This window comes from Macrotis lagotis, chromosome 4 (assembly GCF_037893015.1).
Source record: "Macrotis lagotis isolate mMagLag1 chromosome 4, bilby.v1.9.chrom.fasta, whole genome shotgun sequence".
NCBI classification, from domain to species: Eukaryota; Metazoa; Chordata; class Mammalia; order Peramelemorphia; family Peramelidae; genus Macrotis; species Macrotis lagotis.
In genome coordinates, this window is record NC_133661.1 from 256017614 (window position 1) to 256038507 (window position 20894).

The following is a 20894-nucleotide window of genomic DNA, read 5'->3' on the forward strand; positions in this document are numbered from 1 at the left end:
TGTGTGTGTATGTTTCTAAAGACAAGACCTCTCAAACCTTGTCAAGATCTTAATAACATAACAACTTGTCACTCCCCATACAAGAACCTCAGAAGATTGTGATCACACAAAGATAATTCAGGTACAGATGGAAAAATATCTACATGAAATTTTAAAACAGAGCCCATTAGGAGATACATGTCCAACATATCCCATACTGGTGATTTACAAGAACTATGCAGGACTCAGTGTAGAGGAGAGGAAGGAAGGGGTCTCTCTTACTCCCAACTTCTCACAAACTCATGTAACTTAAAGAAATTTGGGGAACTCTAGCACAATGACACTCAGAGTGTCAGGACCATGGAGAAGTTAACATTTCTCAAAAGCACCAAATGGTGAGAACACCAAATAACTACTAAGTTTTTGTTTTGCTTTAAAAAAAAATCTCGATATATGCACATGACTCATCCTACCTCAAAAAGCAAATCAGAGAAGATCAAGAAGTCACACATCACACCTTCCTCTGTCAGGTCTTATCCATCTTGTGCCTTACCTTCCTATTACTTTCCCCGAATAAATTCATATTTAGATAGTTCTTCAAAAAATACCATGGTCATGAAGGGAACTGACATATATACAAAAGACATGTCATATTCAAAATGCAGCAACAGGGGCAGGAAACAAAGATTTTTGTTTTGTCTTATGAGTTTTTCTCTTTTTTGAAGCTCTAATGTTCAGATTCCCCCCCCCCAAACAAATGTTAGTGTAGCTATATGTTTGTATGTTTGTGGACGCACACGCGCATGCGTCTTTTCACATTAAGTATATGTCCTATAAAAGACTCAGGGAAGGGGAGAAAAGGAAACAGGGATAGACTCATGATGGATATTTCTTAGGGAAAGTGAAATTGTTTATGGCTGAAAAAGTCATACTTTTCTTTTTCTCTACAAGAGCCCAGTGTTACTCCATTTCACCTTTGTCATGGATGTCAGGAGGAAAAGAGAATAAACAATGAGGTAAACCTGACACCAAATAACGACAACAACAATAATAACACAAATTAGAAAAAGAGGCCAAGTCAAATGGTTGAGATCTGATTTGCCTCCAAACCTGTCAACTGGATGTGAAAACATTGTGTGTGTATGTTTGATATCCAGTTGAGACCCCCAAGAAAAATCCCAATCTTGAGAACATGAAGCAACCAAATATAGTGGAGCTGAAATAGCAGTAATAGATGGGTGTGATCCTCTGATGTGAAGGCTGAGACTGAGGGGAGGAAGGAGGTGGAAGTTGATTTTGTTGCTATTGTTGGCTTGTATTTAATACTTAATACTTTGTGGCTTCTTTTGTCTTTCTGGTTGATTGGTTACAACTTTACCCTTCATGTTGTCCATTAGTCCCAGGGCTTAGACTGGGGGGAGATTCAAGAAGAAGATGGTGCTCCAGGGACATGGATGTCTGGTGCTTTGTCTCCTCAGCCAAACATCCTGGTGGTCACTGGAGGGCGGTAGTGAGGCCAAGAGCTTCCTTGGTTCTATCAGCTCTCAGCTGCTCAGAACCCTTTGATATAACAATAGGCTTCCAGTGTGGCAAAGAGAATGTACAGGAGCCACAAGGTCACGAAGAGCAAAGTTGTGGCCAGCCTGCAGCCCCGGGGGCCACCCAACTCCCCACCAAGGTGAGGCCGTCTCCGGTATAGGAGGACACTGATGCAGACAAAAGCAAAGATGGTGAAGAGGGTGACAGAGAAGGCCAGGGTGCCTGCTGAGACGTGGAATTCCTGTCCTTTCAGGGCCCAGTAGATGGCAGCCACTGACCAGGCCAGGCCAATGCCCAGGAAGACATTAACTGCATTGCTACCTGTGACATTGCCTATGGAGGCATCAGCATATACATCCTGGATGGCAGCTGCTTTGCTGGCAAAGGTGTCTGAAATAGGGAAAAGATGAGTTGGAATAAGTGGGATGGAAAACCTAGTCTTATTCATAGGAATGGTCTACCCCTAAGAGCTAAACTTCAACAGGTGATGTGTTATAGTGAAAATAACAGTGTGTTGGGAATTAGGAGGCTTGGGTTCAAGTCCAGGCTCATGGCCATTAGCAATGTGATTTTGGACAAGTCACTTAACATCTCTAGCCCTCAATTTTCTCACTGGAAAATTAGAGGGTTGGATTAAAAGACCTCTAAGGTCATTTATTTCTCCAAATCTGTGATACTATGACAGTGTTTGAAGTCTGGGGCCATTTTTAAAATTCATTTTTACATTTCAACATTTTAAGGTCTACTTTCGCCCCATTCTTGTTTTTGACACAAACCAGCTGCATGACCTTGGACAAGTCAGCTCACTTCCCTGGGACTCTGTTCATCTGTAAAATAGGGGTGAGGAACATTTCTCTTTGATTCTGTGACTGGCCAGGTGATCTAAACTTTGGATGTTTATCTAGCATAGGGTATTCTAGGCCTGCAGTGATTGGGCAAGATGATCTCTTAGGTCTTCTAGCTCTAAAATCCCATCCTGTTCTGGAAGTGCTCTATGGTGATCCTTGCACTCTGGTTGTCAGTGGGTTAGCAAATGTAGATGATTAGAGACAGAGTCTCAAAGTGCTCTAGGCTCCATGGGATGAACTAAGATAAGTCAAGGTAAGTTATTTAAGATCACTGAGAGACATAAAGGAGTCTAAGACCTTGACTGCATATGCTCTTTGAAAACAAGCATTATTGGCAGCTAGGAGGCTCTAGACTTGGAATCAAGAAGACCCAAGTTCAAAACTAACCTTTGAAACATCCTAGCTCTGTGATCCTGGACGACAAGTGTCTTATATTCCTTGTGCTTCTGTAATTGTAAAATTAGGATAATGGCATTATCTACATCCCAGAGTAGTTGTGAGGATCAAATGAGATATTTGTAAAGTGCTTGGCACCATATTTGTCATACTGTGGGTGCCTAATAAAATGCCAGTACCCTGTAATTAATTTTTATAATGCTCACTTATGTGACCTCAGTAAAGGAATGAAGCTGATGACAATATTGCATGCATTCTTTTGTTGGATCCTCACATAATTGCTGGGAATTCCCATTTCCTTACCATGAAGCATGTAAAATTGCTGACCAATAATACTAAGGGAAACTGTGGAGAAGTAATGGTCTGAGCCCTAAAATGACTGCTGTTTTTCTAAGGAACAGGGATAAATATAGCATGGTATATGAGTCACATAGCATTTTCTCCCCACCAACTCCACCTTCTCTGAGTCCCCTTACCGCACTCTCACCTGGGACGGAGGTACCAAAGGCCACAAAAACAACAGCTGTAACGGAGTCCTTGAGGCCAATGGTGCAGCCAAAGTGAGAAGCCAGGTCACCAATGATGGCGGTGAGCATACCAATGATGAGAATGGAAACCACAAAGCAGGCCCAGCCATGGCAGTACTCTGTGGGGGGCACACAGGCAAATAGCACCTTCCAGAAGACTGTGAGGAAGTGCATGACATAGTCGAAGCAGGAAGGAAGTCTTTCCTCACCTGATTCATCCTCATCTTCATCCCCTGCTGGAAGCAAGAAAAATTGGAACAGGTAAAGGATACAGAAGATCATATTTTCACTTATTATTCCTTTTAAATCTAACCAACTAGCAAAGACTATATTTCTGTGTGTGTGTGTGTGTGTGTTGGTATTTAGACCTTTTCCCGGAGGGAGCAGGAGAGAGTCCTGCAGACCTAAGAAAATGCCCCTTTAATTACTTCTGTACGACAACAGACTGAGATTGCTCTCTCGAGCAATCATAAACAGAATCTAGGTCAGAGGCCGAGATGAATTGGTGTGGGAGGGAACTGCATTTTCTTCTCTACCATGGTGAAACAAATGACACCACACTGATCATGAAACTCAGCAATTGGTCATTGTATGTATGAGATATTAACAGATACCCAGAAAGGACAGTTTTAGACATTTGGAAACTACATCTTATCAGTAATTCCTTCTCTCCTTTGTTTTCTTCTTTTAGGGGATATCACAGTAGTATCAATAAAACACAGAAATGATGGGGAGGCTTTGGCAGCTTTCATTGCACCAGAATGAATCCTCCAGGAGGGAGAAAGGAAGAAATAAGTTGATCATAGACTGTGATAAAGGGACAATCACTAAGCAGAAAAGCTACCAGCACTACTGACTTCAGAGAAAATAGAAGTATGAAGCTTCAAGGGAAGAAACAGTCATTGTTGTTTTAAAAGTCCATAGGATTGTAGATTTAGGGTAGGAAAGGATGTCATCTAGTTCAGTTGCCTCATTTTACTAATGGAATCATACTGGATTTGGAATAGGAGGTCTAGATTCTTCTACTGACTACATTTAACCTCTCTTGCCAAGGTATCCCCAAGAAATAAAGACAAGATAGGTTAATCCTATTTTGAACATGTCAAGATATTTGATTATGAAAAGATGCTCTCTACCTATATACATTTGGCACATTCTCCCAGTGATAACAAGGCATGGTTGGAGTAGTCTGGGCTTCATAATGGGCAATGTCTTATGGCAAAAAAAAAAAAAAAAAAAATGATCAAGCTCAGTGTCAGAAAGCATGGATTCTAATTTTTATGTACTCTCTGTTACTCTTAGCTTAGCCTGAATTTCCAAAGGATTGGAATAGTCTTTCAAGGTTCCTCTCAGGTCTAATAGTCCGTAATTCAATGCTGATTTTTTTCCCAAGAGTTCCTTTAAACATAAAGAAATGCATTACTCATCTATTTTCCTTCCTCTTTGGCCTCTTTTTATCAAGGGATCAAAATGGAGATCAGAGGGTAGCAGAAGGAGAGGATGGATCCTTATCCATTGATACTGGAAAGTAAGCAGTAAGTCTTCTCTCCAGGGTTATAACTTTACTCTGACACTGGGACCTGTGGGATATGACCTTGTGAGTTGCTATGGCAATGAAGAATTCTTAAGCAACCATGGCTAGTCAGCAACTCTCTATTTACCATTTGCTGAGAGGCAAACACTTTTGTGCTTTGCTGATATAGATAGGGAGAAGGAAATAGAGGGAGAGAGAGAGAGAAGGAGAGGTTTTCTACCTCAGGATAGTATTTATGAGTTGTTTTCTACAGTGGTGCCATGGGACATCATTAAAGGTAGTCCTTTGGACCCAGGCCAATAGAAAAAAAGTGAAGCATCCAGTTCCAGGTTTGACAGGAGAATGTCTTCTTAAGGAGCTAAAAGCATCTTATAACCAAACTTGACCTTAGAGAAGAGTTGAAGAAATACACAAGTAGAGAATTATAACCCTGTTGTATATGCTGTCAAAATTGGTTGCTATATTAGTTTGTTTTGCTGAATTGCTTTTCTTCTCTTTTATTATTTATTATAAGGGATGGCTTGCTGGGTAAGAGAGAGAAAAGGGATATAGTCAGATAAAAAGGTAATATGAAAACAAAAAAATGAAATTTTTTTTAAAAGTACTTCTACAATTTTATTCTCAAAGTTTAGAATCAAATAGGCAAAGAAATATTGCCTCCTCTTTTTACAGAAGGAGGAGACCAATGTACAAAGAGAAGTATGACCTCACCAAGTTTACCAATCACCTAGAGATCTGGGATTAGGATCATGAATCCTGGAATACAGATATCCTCAGAAATAGGAATTTCTATCTATCAATTAAGCCCTAGCCCAATGCTTCTTTCCTGCACCCCACCCCCCACCGCAGCTTCTCACTAGTACTGCCCAAACTCCTCAGGCTCCATAACTTTCTCACCTGCACTGACAGTGATGGCCTCCATGAACTGATCACGCCAGGAATGTGTCCCCACCACCAGGGCCAGGTTTGTCTTCTTGATTAATTTGTCCACTGTACTCTGTCAAAGAAACAGAAACCTGAAGCCATGAGGTCAGAACTCTCAGGGCCCACTGAGGAATTCCATGTTTTTTTGGAATGGGACTGGGTTGGGGGGGAGTAGAGTGGGGGTAGGAAGAACAAGATGAAAAAAATGCCTCATTGCTGAAAGCTGGGGAAATTACAAATGGATTTGCATAGGCCGAAGACTGAAAAGTGTCAAAGGAATATTTTCTCTTTTTTTCCCCCCTCTCCTCACATTTTTCTAGAAATAACAATAGTCACAATAATCATGTCTAATAAGCCTGTGATATACAAGGAATTTATACCATCTGAGCTTTAAAAATGAAATTAAAATAATTATGATGAAATAGAATTTAGAACTTAAAGGCACTTTAGAGATCATCTGGTCATAGGATTTTAGTATCACAGAATTTAGCTATGAAAGGGATACAAAGATCACCTTCATCAGGGTGAAGAAAAGTAAACTGAGGCCTTGGGAATTTAGGAAATTTGCCAGTAGATACAAATGTTAAATAAGAAACATTTTTTATAACTCCTTTCTTCCTACTTCTTTAATTTGTCCTCATAACTTCCCCTTGTGGCAGAGTTATATTCATTTTCCAGACCAGAAAATTGAGACATAGCATAATTTAAATTATTTTCACCTATAACACAGCCATTTAATATGCTGGAAATGGCCCTAAACCCTAAATATCTTGCCTTTCAGCCCAGTACTCTTTCAATTTGATCATACTGATGTTCTGACCTTGAATTCATAGGACTCTTCAATGATTACTTCTAATTTGGGGTGTTCACCCAACACTGGCTTTCCCATCTCTGCTATCCTCTTGGCTTCCTCCTCTTCCATGGATAGCTTCCGGTCAGTCACATCTGCAACAAAACAAAATAAGATCAAGCTTTAGGATACTTTCCCCTGAAGTCTACAATTTAGTGAGAGGAATGGTTAAAGAACATGAGAGAACATACATTTCTTATGCATATTAATAACTTTAATTACTTAGCACCTTTACCAAAAAGATCCAGTGATATCTCATAAATTTCGGAGTACTTTATGTATTTTGCATTTGGGAAATTCTTGAAGGAATTGAATCACATCCTCAAATCATTCAGAGAGTTACTGACAGAAGCAGATATAAATTCCAAATCCTTGTCCAACCTCTTCCCAAATCATTCTGGCTCCCATTTTTTAGATCTCTAGCCTCCCCTCCAATGACATATATATTCTATCATCTTTCATGTGGAAACATGCAACTGTTGAATGGCTGAATAATAACTTCATGACAGTGTCTTGAATGGAAAGTAAAAAACATCGGACCCAATAGAAATGCCTGCCATGTTGCATAAACAGCTGTTTAGAGCACTTCAGAATTGGGATGGTGCCAATAAAGAGAAGAAGTTTGCTTCCAGTAATATCAGCATTTAAAGAGCATGCCATTCTCACAATAAGGAATCTGGAAAATTTCCCCAAAACTTCATGGGTTTTCAACTAGTGATGTCTAAAACAAACTCCATGGAAGCTAGGCAAAATTTTCTAAAAACAATTCTTGATTGTTCAACTCCAATCAGTCCCTTTGCTTCCTTCCAGAGCTCCCTCTGGGAATTCTAGGATCCTGACTTTGTGGACAATAAAAGCTTTCATGGGTTGAAACAGTCAGAAACTCTTCCCAATTATGTTGGTAAGTCCTTTTTAAGGCAGCTTCAATATGCAGATGGATATATTTTCTGTCTTAAAGAATAAGAAGTGTTTGGCAGCTTATTCCTTCCAGAGCTTATTTTAACTTAGACATATCCAGTTCCACATGTGCTCATACAATTAATTCTTTCATTTGGCACCTTAATTACTTCCACACCATATTCTGAGCTTCCTTGGGGATTCCTGTGCTTTGGATAGTCTCAGGAGAGAGATGTCATAAGGCCTTTCCTTCCTCTGTAGCTTGATGAATTGGTGTGAGAGGGAAGAAAACTAACTTCAACTCATGTTGGTGTGGGGATCCATAAAAAAATAAAAAATTAATGATCCACTGAGGGATTTGCCCAACATCGGGAGTGGTAAATAGCCAATGGGAGATTTGAAGAATTGAATTTAAAAAAACTTCAATAGAGAAACTGGAAGATTAATACCAAGCAGTCTCAGAACTGTCCATGGTGCTATCTTTCCCTGCTAGGTTGAAAAAACAAAACAAAACATACTATCAGACTTAGATTATTTCTTTTTTTTTCATTTTTAACCATTTTTTATTGTTTTTTGAATTTTACAATTTTCCCCCCATCTTGCTTCCCTCCTCACTCCCCACAGAAGGCAATCTGATAGTCTTTATATTGTTTCCATGCTGTACATTGATCAAAATTGAATGTGTTGAGAAAGAAATCATATCCTTAAGGGAAAAAAAAAAAAAAAAAAAAAATATATATATATATATATATATATATATATATATATATATATGGGATAGTAAAATTACATAATAAGATACCTTTTTAAAAAAATTTAAATTAAAGGTAATAGTCTGGTCTTTGTTTAAACTCCACAACTCTTTCTTTGGATATAGATGGTATTCTCTATTGCAGATACCCTAAAATTGTTCCTGATCATTGCATTGACGAAATGAGCAAGTCATCCCCATGATCATCCCCCCCCCCCCATGTAACTGTTAGAGTGTACAATATTCTTCTGGTTCTGCTCATCTCGATCAGCATTAGTTCATGCAAATCCTTCCAGGCTTCTCTGAATTCCCATCCCTTCTGGTTTCTAATAGAACAATAGTGTTCCATAACATACATATACCACAATTGGTTCAGCCATTCCATGATTGATGGACATTCACTCAATTTCCAATTTTTTGCCACCACAAACAGGGCTGCTATGAATATTTTTGTACAAGTAATGTCTTTACCCTTTTTCATGCTCTCTTTAGGATATAGATCCAGTAGTGGTATTGCTGGATCAAAGGGTATGCACATTTTTATTGCCTTTTGAGTGTAATTCCAAATTGCTCTCCAGAAAGGTTGGATGAGTTCACAGCTCCACCAGCAATGCATTAATGTCCCAGATTTCCCATATCCCTTCCAACATTGATCATTGTCCTTTCTGGTCATATTGGCCAGTCTGAGAGGTGTGAGGTTGTACCCCAGAGATGCTTTAATATGAATTTCTCTAATCAGTAATGATTTACAGCAATTTTTCATATGATTTTGGATCACTTTGATTTCCTCATCTGTAATTTGTCTCTTCATATCCTTTGACCATTTGTCAATTGGGGAATGGATTTTTTTTTATAAATTTGACTCAGTTCTCTATTATTTTAGAAATGAGTACTTTGTCAGAAATACTAGTTATAAAAATTGTTTCCCAATTTACTATTTCTTTTGATCTTGGTTACAATGATTTTGCTTGTTCAAAAGCTTTTTAATTTAACATAATCAAAATTATCTAGTTTGTTTTTTGTTTTTTTCCTTTGTTTTGCAAGACAATGGGGTTAAGTGGCTTGCCCAAGGCCATACAGCTAAGTAATTATTAAGTGTCTGAGGCCCAATTTGAATGCAGATACTCCTGACTCCAGGGCCAGAGCTCTATTCACTGCACCACCTAGCAGCTCCTATCTAGTTTGTTTTTAATGATGTTCTCCATCTCTTCCTTGGTCATAAACTTCGATTATTTCAAAAAAGTGCAGGGACTCTCTTGTGGGACTCCCTTGTTGGGACTCCTTGAATTTCCAAATGAGTTGACAATATCCAAATACTTTTTCCCCAGCTCTGGTTTCTATTATCTGAGTGTCTCAATATCTAATTCCTTTAGACAATAAAAGTCTATACCTAGAGTGAAAATAAACCTGGAAAACAGTCATCTTACAATAGTAACCTACTTTCCCCTTAGGGAGTGCTTAAAGAGTCCCCTTTGGCTCTTAAGACCCTCCAACTGATTCTGCAAAAAATCTGAGCATCAGGGCATGAATTCTGTGTGTGTGTGTGTGTGTGTGTGTGTGTGTGTGTTAATATATGTCACAAAAGAAGGATTTTACTGTCTTTATGCTGTCTAGAGACTGTACTGTTTCCTGTTCATATCTGAACAAGGACCACATAGTTCCTTAGTCAACACAATGAGTCCCCTCATGACATATTATTGTACCTGTCTTTGTCTTTCTGCCAATCTAGTATTGAATCTATTAGGCAGAATATTGATTTGACTATTGACCTATCCTCTTCTCAAGTTTGTTATCCAGCTTTCTATATAAATTTTTGCTTCTGAATCTCTGTTTAGAAACTTATACTTTATATATACCACAGCACATAGAAATAAGCATTATAATATTAAATCCTCCATAAATATTTGCTGATGTACATATCTCCAAAGCATTATAGATGCTGAGTCCCAGTTTCATCTACAATATCTATTTTTTGTTCTTTCCATTGAATTCATACCCCAACTAGGATTTCTTAAGAGAAAGCTGAACCAGGAAATAATTATTCTGGTCACTATCATGCACTATTATGTGATCAGATTCCTCCATGATTCAAGAAAAAGTAAGGATTTCTTATGAACTGAACAATGTGCTTAGTATCTGAGCAATATTTATCAAATTTTGAAGACTAGGAAGGAGAATTTCAAATGAGGAAGAGAAGATAAAATGGAAGCTTGAAAAACATATGAAGAGAGAATAATTTGTCAAGCTTAAAGCAGATGTTATGGGTGATTATTCAAAAGCTCCTTCACATGGGAAAAGTAGACATAGAGATCTTAGAATGTATCCCTGGTCTTGATTAGATAGTATAGGCATGGAAAGGTTTAATTGGCAGAGGTTGCCCACTCTATTAAATACTTTAAAAAAAAAATGTTGAGGCTACCCAATGAACTTAAGTCATGCTCTCAAATGATAGATTCCCAAATTCAGAAGCCTATGAAAATGCATTCTTGCATCTAATTTGAGCTTATAGGCAGATCAAAGTTGAAATCCATAGAGGGTAGGGTGATAATAGAAGTTAATAAATTTTGGGAAAAAAGCCTTTAATCTGAAACTCTCATAAAAAAATTTAATTAGTGAAAATGGTCGAAGATTTTGGTAGGACTCCATGTGACAGAATTAAACCAGGAAAATTCTCAGAGAGAAGGGAAAAGTGGGACAAGTGAAGATAAAGGTTCTGGAACCAGATATATTTCCTCTCTTTTCTTGTCATCTTGCCTTTTCTCTTCTTTTCCTTTCCTACCTCTTTTTCTCCCTTTCTTTCTAAGAAATACAGATGGATTTATCCACACCATTAAAAAAGAAACTCACTAAAATAAATGTGTGATTTACATTGACAAGCCCGCATTAAGTCTGACGGATGGCTGCAGCTATTGAAAAATAATGTAGCATGTGGTAGGAAGAACACCTTTGTCCTCTACACAACTTAAAACAGTTCTTCACCAAAATGTCTAGAGAAATATATATATATATATATATATATATATATATATATGTATATATATATACATATATATATATATATATATATATGACTTTTTCTTAAGAGGCAATAAAACATCTTCTTATAAAAACCACATTTCCTCTTGCCTTTACCCTTTCTGCACTAAGCTATTAGCTGCAGCTCCTCTCTAATACCCAGAGGAAAGGCATTGCTAACTTTTTGCCTTGAATCTTACCGATACCTCATAGTTGGATACTACTCACAGAAGCATACCCCAGACTCAGAAATGAATTGTACATTCTAAACCTAAAATTTGTTTCAGAATCTCTTTGAAATTAATTTGACTCCTTTTATTACAGCATTCTAACACCTCTACTCCCAGCCAGAAGAAAAATTTCAAATATCTGTGTGTTCACTTACACATTTTTTGATATGTCTGGATATGAAGGTCAATGATATTTCCATATATTCTAGTAGCTTGGGTCTCAGCACCAAGCAAAGAGTCTTGTACTTAGTAAGTTCTTAAAAACTGTCAAATTGGATGAATTAATGAGATAGGTTCTTGCATCAATAAAGTTCCCAAATTATTTTATAACTGACTTTTGGAATTCAGGTTGACAATTTGAGAGTTCTCCCCTAGGTCCCTAGAATTTTTTAAAACAAAAAACTTCAAAATTCATCTTCAAGAGTTTGTTTTCAGGGGCTATATAGCTTAATCTCTCATTGCATAATTGAAATATCAGATGAATCAAGACTAGGGAGGAGTCTTGTTCATCTTTTTCATTTCCCATTCAAGAGTAGAAGGGACCAGCTACATAACAAGCCCAAGGAATTTTGCATATGGAAGGGATCTTAGAAGTCCACAAATCCAACCCTTTTATTCATGAATCCTTTCTACAACATCCTGGACAAAAATGGTTATCCAATACTTAAATACTTTCAATGAAGGGGAATCTTCTTCCCTCATTAGCAGATCATTTCACTTTTAGATATTTGTCAGTAAATTCTTGTGGTAAATCTGCCTCCTTCTAGCCTCCAACCACTGGTCCCACTTTTCTCATTTGAAAGCATACAGAATATAGCTTCCATCTTTCATATGAAAAGCCCTTCAGAAATTTAGAAGCAGTGGTGATTTTCCTGCCCCCCTTGCCTTAAATTCCATATAAAAATGGTGCTAAGGATACCACCTCTGATCCAAGACTGCAAAATTAGTGAAATGAGGCTCCAAGCCTTTGAAGAAATTGCCAGAGTTAAATATCCTTAACAGCCCCAAACTTTAGTCCCATTGATCCAATGAATGTCCCTTAAAAAGGGGCAAAAAGCTGAAGGGTTCTAAGAATTGAAAGGAAGAAAGATGAGGAAAAATAAGCCTCTTACCTGGAGACAACAGGAGTGCTGTTTGTAAATGGAAAAAGAGAAAATGGAAGAGAGTTAATGCCCCATATGGAAATACTTCCTAGAGGTTTTTTTTTTAAGTGCCAGAATAAGGAGAGCAGTGCTGTTAGTGAGAACCCTGCAGCCAAAAGCCAGCCTTTGTAGAAGCAGTAGGATGCAAATAGAGCCAGTAAGGGTTGTCCATTGGGGAGGCATAGAATTTTATTCCTATTACCAGGGCTGAATCAGGACTAAAGGAAGGCTTAGGCTAGTGGAAGAGAGGGTTGCTCATTTGAAACATAAGTACCTAAGTTCAACAGAACTAAAAAGAAGTAAGGACAAAGCCAGCATCAAAAACCAAAGGGAACAGTGCTGGGCTTACCATCAGTGGTAGATATGATCAGAGTCATGAACCCTATTGGTGACTATACATTCTAGCTTGGGAAATGAAATAATCATTGATTCTATGCTTAACCTCATGGGGCAAACTTCCTACTCCAAGACAGAATGGTCTCTCAAGCTTTCCAAAAGATCTAAACAGATACAAACAGCCTCCTAGTAGTTATGTCAAACAGACTTCTGTCCAGAGATGAGAAAGAGGGGGTGCCAGGTACTTCATATGCTACCTTTTATTCATATTTTTTTTTAGGTTTTTGCAAGGCAAATGGGGTTAAGTGGCTTGCCCAAGGCCACACAGCTAGGTAATTATTAAGTGTCTGAGACCAGATTTGAGCCCAGGTACTCCTGACTCCAAGGTGGGTGCTTTATCCACTATGCCACCTAGCCACCCCATTCGTATTTTTAATGTACATATGACAGTAGTCTCAGGCAACAGAATGCCAGGCTAGAGTCAGGAAGATTCATCTTTCTGAGTTCAAATTTTACCTCAGACACTCACTAGCTTAGTACATCACTTAACCCTGTTTGCCTCAGTTTCCTTATCTGTAAAATGAGCTGGAGAAGAAAATAGCAAACCACTCCAATATCTTTGCCAAGAAAATCCCAATGGTATCATGAAGAATCAGAACTGAAAAATAACAACTGAAACAATTAGCCCTATATTTAGACTCTAAATTCTTTTTGGACAAAGTCTTCTATGTGTTTCAAAATCCAGAACCAACCAATTTTTTTTTTTGGTGATAGAACACTTTGTAGTTTGATGTTTTACTTCTATAGCATTTCACTTTAAGGAATTCAAAGCACTTTCTAAAGGGCCTCTGGGATAGAAGTAATCTATACTATTTTGTTAATGTAAGTTTTTGGAAAACAGACTGGAAAAGAGATTTGAACTGTTAGAATGACAGTCCTTAGGAATGGAACTCAAGCCTTCTGACTCAAGTTTATTGGTCAATGCAGCCAAAGTCAGGTTAATTTTGTTTCTGGGGAAAAAATCTTATGAGGAGGAAAAATAGAAGCTGCCTCTTTCAGCTCAGTGATTGAGTCCAAACTCTCAGCTACATAATCCTTTAAGTATGGTCAGATTTGACAGGTATGGTCCTTCTAGAAAACACCCAGGGTCCCAGGGCCAGTGACCCAAACCTTTCATCTATAACATTACTCTTAGAAGGAGGAAGAACCCAAGAACAGTAATCAACATCAAGATCATTGCTGACTAGAATTTCATTCAGCTCTGACAGATGTTTCAATAAATCTTAGTCACCCTGTTCAGCAGCTGCTAAATAGGTCAAAGACATCCAGGTAGAACTGACCCTTAGCTGATGCTAGGGAACTCTGGGACATCTGTGAGGAACACCAAACCAACAAAATACATACATATATAAAAACTATACACTATATACTATATACATATATACATTCACATAATTATAAATATATATTTAATATGTATTTTGTGAATGCATGAAAATATATGATCCTGTTATGCACAAAGAAGAATCCTTTGCCTATTCTGAGAGTGCTCCAGGAAAAAAAGAGGAAAAACTGATTTCTTCTATAAACAATTAGGAACAACAGTTAACTGCCTCTACAGATCCCAAACTTGATGCCTCATCATGGAACAGAGGTGACTTTGTGTTGTCAAAGGCTATGCAAGCAAATTAAGTTCTGGCAGATTCTTCCCTACTGCAAAGACTTTTTGTATGGTTTTGACAACAGAATGGATCTGCTATCTGAAGACCAGAAACTAATCTGTTGGTCATGGAAAATCCATGAAATATGGTTCACAGTACTAAGCATCCCTCTTCTTACCTCTGCAGTGACAGTGGTAGGGGCAGTGGAAAAAGGAATAAGGCGTGCCAAGAATTATTCAGATTTTAGACTGCACTAAATGTTAGATCCTTGTCCAACAGTTGACAAGTAACATTCTACCCAATAAAGGAAATATTTTCAATCTTGTCATTCTTTTTCCAAGTGAAATAAGATAGAAGGAAGTTTCAGCAGAAAGTTAGGATACCTCACAGGTTCTCTTTGAAAAAACAAAGGCATTGGAGGAAATGATTTTATCAAGTGTCCAAATGTAAAAAGAAATAAAATTTCATAGGCTAGCTCATATTACAGTGCTCGTGGTAATTATTTGCAAAAAGGTCAATATGAAATAAATGTATAAGCATCAATGTTGTTGCACAAAATTAAGAAGTGGGGAAATTCTTGGAACAACTTGATTAGACCTGCCGAATTAAATGAAAATACACAGTTAAACTTTGTGACTTCAATTTATAAGTGAGAATAAGTAAAGGTAAGAAGGGGGAGAAGGGGGAAAGACTTTTAGATGACATAGTAACCTTATTTCTCTATATCATTCATACTTGGGAAAATATTAAGTGGGTGCCGGACATAATATAACCCATGCCAAAAAAAAAGATATTTTAATACACAGAAAATGACCCATTACTGAAGTGGGAATCATTCTTGATTCAACAGTTTGAATATAGTCAGACCACCAACTTATAAGGACAAAGATCAAAACTGGTTTAAAAATAAATAAAAATTAGAAAAATATGTGGTAATTGAAATATTTTAATCTTAAATTTTTCAAACATTGTAATATTAACTTATTCAAAGTTGTTTATAATGCAAAATGGATTAGGATGGAAGAAAGCATATAGATACAATCTATAAAAATTTCACAGTTGCCAAAATGAGATCAAAAGAATCTTTAAAACCTTATTCAAAGAGATAGCTAGGTGGTGCAGTGAATAGAGCATCAGCCCTGGAATCAGGAGGAGGTCCTGAGTTCAAATTTGATTTCAGACACTTAATACTCAGCTGTGTGACCTTGGGCAAGTCACTTAACCCCATTGCCTTGCAAAAAAGAAAAACAAAAAAAACCTTATTCAGAAAACACTCATTTCTAAGCAGTGAAATGTCAACCAAAGACAATATGGGTTTAGAATATAAGTAGAGAAGGCTAATAAAAGATTATAAGCAGTACTACATAAGATGATGGAAAATATCAGAGGGTAAAACAAGTTTAAAGAAAGCTTAGAGACCTAACTAAACAAAGTCATCCTAAAGGCATTCAAGGCTGTAATTGGAAGGACCATGAACAAGGAAAAAAATGGAGAAAATCTGCAAAGATTTTCTTTTTAACAAATTCTTCTCAACACTGAGGACAGGAGAACTATCATACTTGGACATTAACATCACAATCCCAGATGTACTTATAGAAGTAGAAATGGTATTAAAGAGAAGACAGGAAAATCAGCTGGATTAGAAAAGGTATCTAGAAACCTATGCTGGATCCAATGGGAGAGTTTTAAGCAATCAATTCACAAAGTTACTGAAGGCAAAAACAACTCCAAAGGCATAGAAAATATCTTAGATATTAATACAAAAAAATTTTAAGGTAACTGAGATACTATCAATATCTATTGACTTACATGTCTACTTTCCCATCCATATTATTTTATGAGATCATTTACAATTGCTTCAGGAGAATTGAGTTAATGAGGGTATTGGCAGGAAAGTCACTTTTTTACAAGCAAAATTCCATGGTAGACAATATATTTGCCATCATATAGTTTTTCAGAAGTAAAAATCCTCTCTCTCTCTCTCTCTCTCTCTCTCTCTCTCTCTCTCTCTCTCTCTCTCTCTCTCTCTCATCACTTATATGACCCTGGACACATCACTTAACTTCTCTATGCCTCAGTTTCTTTATCTTTGAAGAAAAGTTGAAGAGGCCCTCAGAAGTGTCTTTTAGCCTCAAAATCTGTGATTCTATGACCTCTGAATGTCTCTCAGAAGCAAAGGCCCATCTTTTAAAAACAAATATTCTAGTGGTGTGATTATAGGGAAGCAAGAAACAAAATATAAACTCGAAAGTATTAACTAGAGGGAAAGTTATGGTAGGGGCAGCTAGGTGGCACAGTGGATAGAGCACTGCACTGACCCTGGAGTCAGGAGTACTTGAGTTCAAATGTGACCTCAGACACTTAATAATTAGCTGTGTGACCTTGGGCAAGCCACTTAACCCCATTTGCCTTGCAAAAACTTTAAAAAAAAGTTATGGTGGATGTAAGCAGACTGCAACACTGAACAAATTAGGAACTTTAAAGAAAACTGACAGCAGGGAAACATGATAGATAGAAAATTGTGTTGTCCTCATAAAAATGATGGGAGGATAAAAGGTAAATAGTCCTAATGATCCAGGGTTATGCTTGTAGCATCAGGAGAAAGTGAGGAATCCTATCCCCTTGACAGGTTTCCAGGAAGCAGATTATGAAAGTACATGAATAAGAGTCACACAGGATGAGTGAGCATAGATAGGTCAAGATCTTCATTAGGGAAATCATTTAACTTTATGAGATCATGACTCCCATTTAAGTATTGAAATAACAAAGACATAGAGTGCTAGGATATATCAGACAGACAAATGGAGGATGCTTAGTTTCTGCTGACTTGGGGACATAATCAGGTGTAGTGGCACATACCTGTGGTCCCTGCTGCTGGGGAGGTTGAGGCTGGTAGATCACTTGAGTTCAGTAGTGACCAGAAACTAATCATTAGCTGGTCATGGAAAACCCATAAAACAATTCACAGTACTGGGACCTTTTCTTGTTTCCTGTAGTGACAGTAGTAGGGTAGTGGGAAAAGTAACAAGGGTTGCTAAGAATTATTTAGATTTTAGGTTGTCTATAATTAAAACTAGGCTGCTGATGCAACCAATGGGGCTAAAGTTGATGTTGTGCCTGTACTAAGTCTAGAACCAATATGGTGAACCCATTAGTAGAGGGTTATCAGATCGTCCAAGGAGAGACAAATTCATCCATATCAGAAAAATAGAGGAAATTAAAGCTTCTGTGCTGATCAGTATTGAGTCTGGGCCCATGAGGGGCCCTTATCTTTTCAGATTGGGTGAGATACAGAGATCCATGTTTTTAAAAAAGATGTACTCATTGAAATGAGGACCTTGGCTGAAGTTTCTGCAAGCATAGTTCTGCATCATAAACTTGGCCCCACCTCAACACTCAAGGAAAGCTCTAGAGGGAATTCCCAGTGAGGCTCAATCCAGGGCCTCAAGAATAAGGTATCTCTAGTTTCATGGCATCCTCAAATGCCATACAAAGATCCAAGGAGGTATCTTGTAAGAAACTATCTTGTCTAAAATGAATTTCTATATCCCTTCATCCTCTACAATAAATAGTTGCTAGTAAATAAAGTTGAAATTATCTTAATAATCTCATTAAGGTTCATTATAAGTACTACAAAATGACAAGATATTGCAACTAATGATGCTTCTTTTGTTTTTGTGACACACTTAAACCAGTTCCTTTATTTGCCTCTCTGAGAATTCATGAACCATCCTCCAGTCATTACATAATTGTCAAATTAATATCCCCGATATCCCCAAGTCACAGGACTAATCATGTTGCTTCCCTGATCAAGAACTTTCAACAGCTTCCTGGTCCCCCTTCACCAAAACAGAAACTCCTTGAACAAACATTTAAAACTTTCCACAATCTGTTGCCAATCTATATTTATTTCACTCTTCTTCCCTTTCATGCAGTCTTTTGTTTCAGCCAAAGTGGATCATTTGCTTTTGCACACACTTTATACCTCCCATCTTCCTTTGTTTGCATAAATCATCCCCTTCTCCCTGAAATGCACTCCCTCCTCATTTCCACATTTTACAATCCTTGTTTTCCTTCAAGACTCAGCTCAGGAGTTGCCATTTCCATGAAGCTTTTCCTTTTATGTATATCTCCCTAGAGTTTTTTAATACTCTGTTCTTAGCTCTCCCTAGAGCTTTTTGTCAGATTTCTGGCCCCCATTACCCTATATAATAGATATCTTTTGTCCCCTTCTGATAGAATGGAAGTCCTTTGAGGTCTGGGCTTTCTCACTTTGTCTTTTTATTTCCATTACAAAGCATAATATTTATCCGTAAGATCATAAATATTAGTCTGGAACAGGATAGGTATTCAAACAGTATTTGAATTAAAATTTAGAACACAGACATGAGAATGGAGATTGTTAGCATTGGGTCAGATATAGCTTAGAGAAAGATTCTGTAAGGCTCCTTCAATGGTCTCAACTCAAGTCACTTCCCAGTTTCATGTGGTGGGTCATGCCAAAAAAGTAAAACCTTTGCCCCTGTTACACCTAAGAACCTTTGTACAGAAGCTTCTGTTGTTCTAGGAGGTAATTTTCCAGTTTCCTGTTTAGGGTCATCTTGAGCATCTCTTCAGCTTCTTCTCTAGGGCTATCAGTCAGAGCTGAAGGTAAACATAGGAGGAGGGGAGACCAATGAATTTTTCTATTTATTTTTCATGGGAGGTATTCAGATGATACTCCCCACAAACTTGGGGGTCAGTATTTCAGCCACTATTGTCTCCTTCATTCCTTGTCCTTACTTGAAAGTCCTGCTAAGACATCTGAACCTTGGTTTTCCAGGAATAAGATGAGATTGAGGACAATGTGAAAAGTTGGGAAAGACTACCAGAAGTCCATGTGAGTAGTCCAAAAATAAAATCTCTGGATTTCTTATTCTTGTCTTTCTTGTAGCATATTTTCAACTCTCAAAAGAGAGTGTGAGAGAAGCTGACCCTCCTATTGCCTGGTACCTTTGGCCTGTCTCTTTCTAGAATCCTCATATTTGAAGTTCTTGGTATCTTTTTACCTGTGATATCAGAAATAGAAAAGCAGGAGTCTGAATGAGATGCCTTCCCTCTCTGTAAAAACTCTGGCTCTCATCTGTATCTTAGAGCAGCTCTATTGTATGGGACAAGACAGGTCTTTCCATATAGCCATATAAAAAAGAAGTGCAAAGACCCTGACAAAACCTGGGCACCAGGCCAGGAAGGCAGCTTCCTACCAGATCACTGATGTCCTTCCTCCATGAAGATACCTGGACTGAGACTCAAATACCACTTCTTTGAAGGCTGAAGCACAGACATGTTCTACTCCTCTCCAGTTAGCTGTATCTTCATCTCTGTGATAATGGTGCTTTATACCATCTGCCTTATGCCTCCAAGAAATAGTCTTAATAATACCTCTAATTTACGTAGCACTTGTAAAGTTTGAAAAATGCTTTGCATATGTTACCTGAGTTGATCTTAATAACAACCCCGAGATACAAACTGATAATATCTTCCATTTACAGATGAAGAACTGAGACTGAGCATCAAGTATCTTGTTCAGAATCACATAATCTAGTATCTGAGAAAAGATTCAAGTCTTCCCGACTAAGTCCAACACTATCTGCTATGTTCCACCTGGTCTTCCCTTTTGTGAATTAAAGGTCAAATAAAAGCTTAGTATTCTTAACATCATTGGTCAGTCTGCTTCTCCCTATGGAAATCTCTAAACCCTCATAAAAATGTGATGAAGTACACGGATAGCATAACTATCAGTGGTGTCCACTTCATGGAATATCTCAAGGATAAACAATAAGCACCTGTCCCCTGAAATACCACACTTTCACCACCATTGTTCTTTGAGTTTATATGAAAATAGATACTGGTGGCAACATAAAGAGACAAGTATGGTTTAGTAAAGGTCTATGCAAGACTCATTCTGTCAGTTCTCATCTCTCAAAGGATTCTAACAGGAATTGGTCCTTTAAAGATGACTTGGTCTACTCCCTTCATTTTGCAGTGAGATGTTCAGTGACTGACCCAAGGTCACACATTAATGAGTAAGAAAAACAAGATTTTTTTTAAACTCAAGTCCAAATCCAATGATCTTTCTACTGGGTTACATTATCTCCCTCCCTGAACACACACCTATCTTAAGTGCATCCCTATTTTCCCATCAATTCTAATGATGAATATTGGGCATATCTTGCAGAATTCAAACTCTTGTCTCTTAGGGATCCAATTGCTCCTGATAGTCCTT

The 20894-nt window shown here is 37.7% G+C and overlaps 1 protein-coding gene and 1 long non-coding RNA gene across 7 annotated transcripts in view; one reads left to right on the forward strand and one right to left on the reverse strand.

Moving 5' to 3' along the window:
- Positions 1-867: 867 nt before the first annotated feature.
- SLC8A3 (solute carrier family 8 member A3) overlaps positions 868-20894 on the reverse strand; it is a 219298-nt gene continuing 199271 nt past the window's right edge. For 2 of the 5 annotated variants that reach the window (XM_074235838.1, XM_074235839.1), the window contains exons 4-8: positions 12603-12620; positions 6568-6692; positions 5721-5820; positions 3250-3522; positions 868-1908 (exon numbers count right to left, since the gene is read on the reverse strand). In XM_074235838.1, coding sequence (XP_074091939.1) covers positions 1532-1908; positions 3250-3522; positions 5721-5820; positions 6568-6692; positions 12603-12620 — 893 coding nt within the window. In that variant the 3' untranslated portion in view covers positions 868-1531. Of the gene's footprint in view, positions 1909-3249; positions 3526-5720; positions 5821-6567; positions 6693-12602; positions 12621-20894 lie in introns of all 5 variants that reach the window. The other 3 variants (XM_074235836.1, XM_074235837.1, XM_074235840.1) reach the window with 2 other exon arrangements.
- On the forward strand, positions 1578-19512 carry LOC141522408 (uncharacterized). Of its 2 annotated transcripts, none has more exons than XR_012478209.1 (3): positions 1578-1657; positions 4752-4817; positions 19452-19512. It is a non-coding gene; the product is annotated as an uncharacterized LOC141522408 (long non-coding RNA). The 2 variants fall into 2 exon arrangements; XR_012478208.1 differs by lacking the exons at positions 4752-4817; positions 19452-19512 and adding exons at positions 1772-3550; positions 3981-4554 and having other exon boundaries at positions 1585-1657.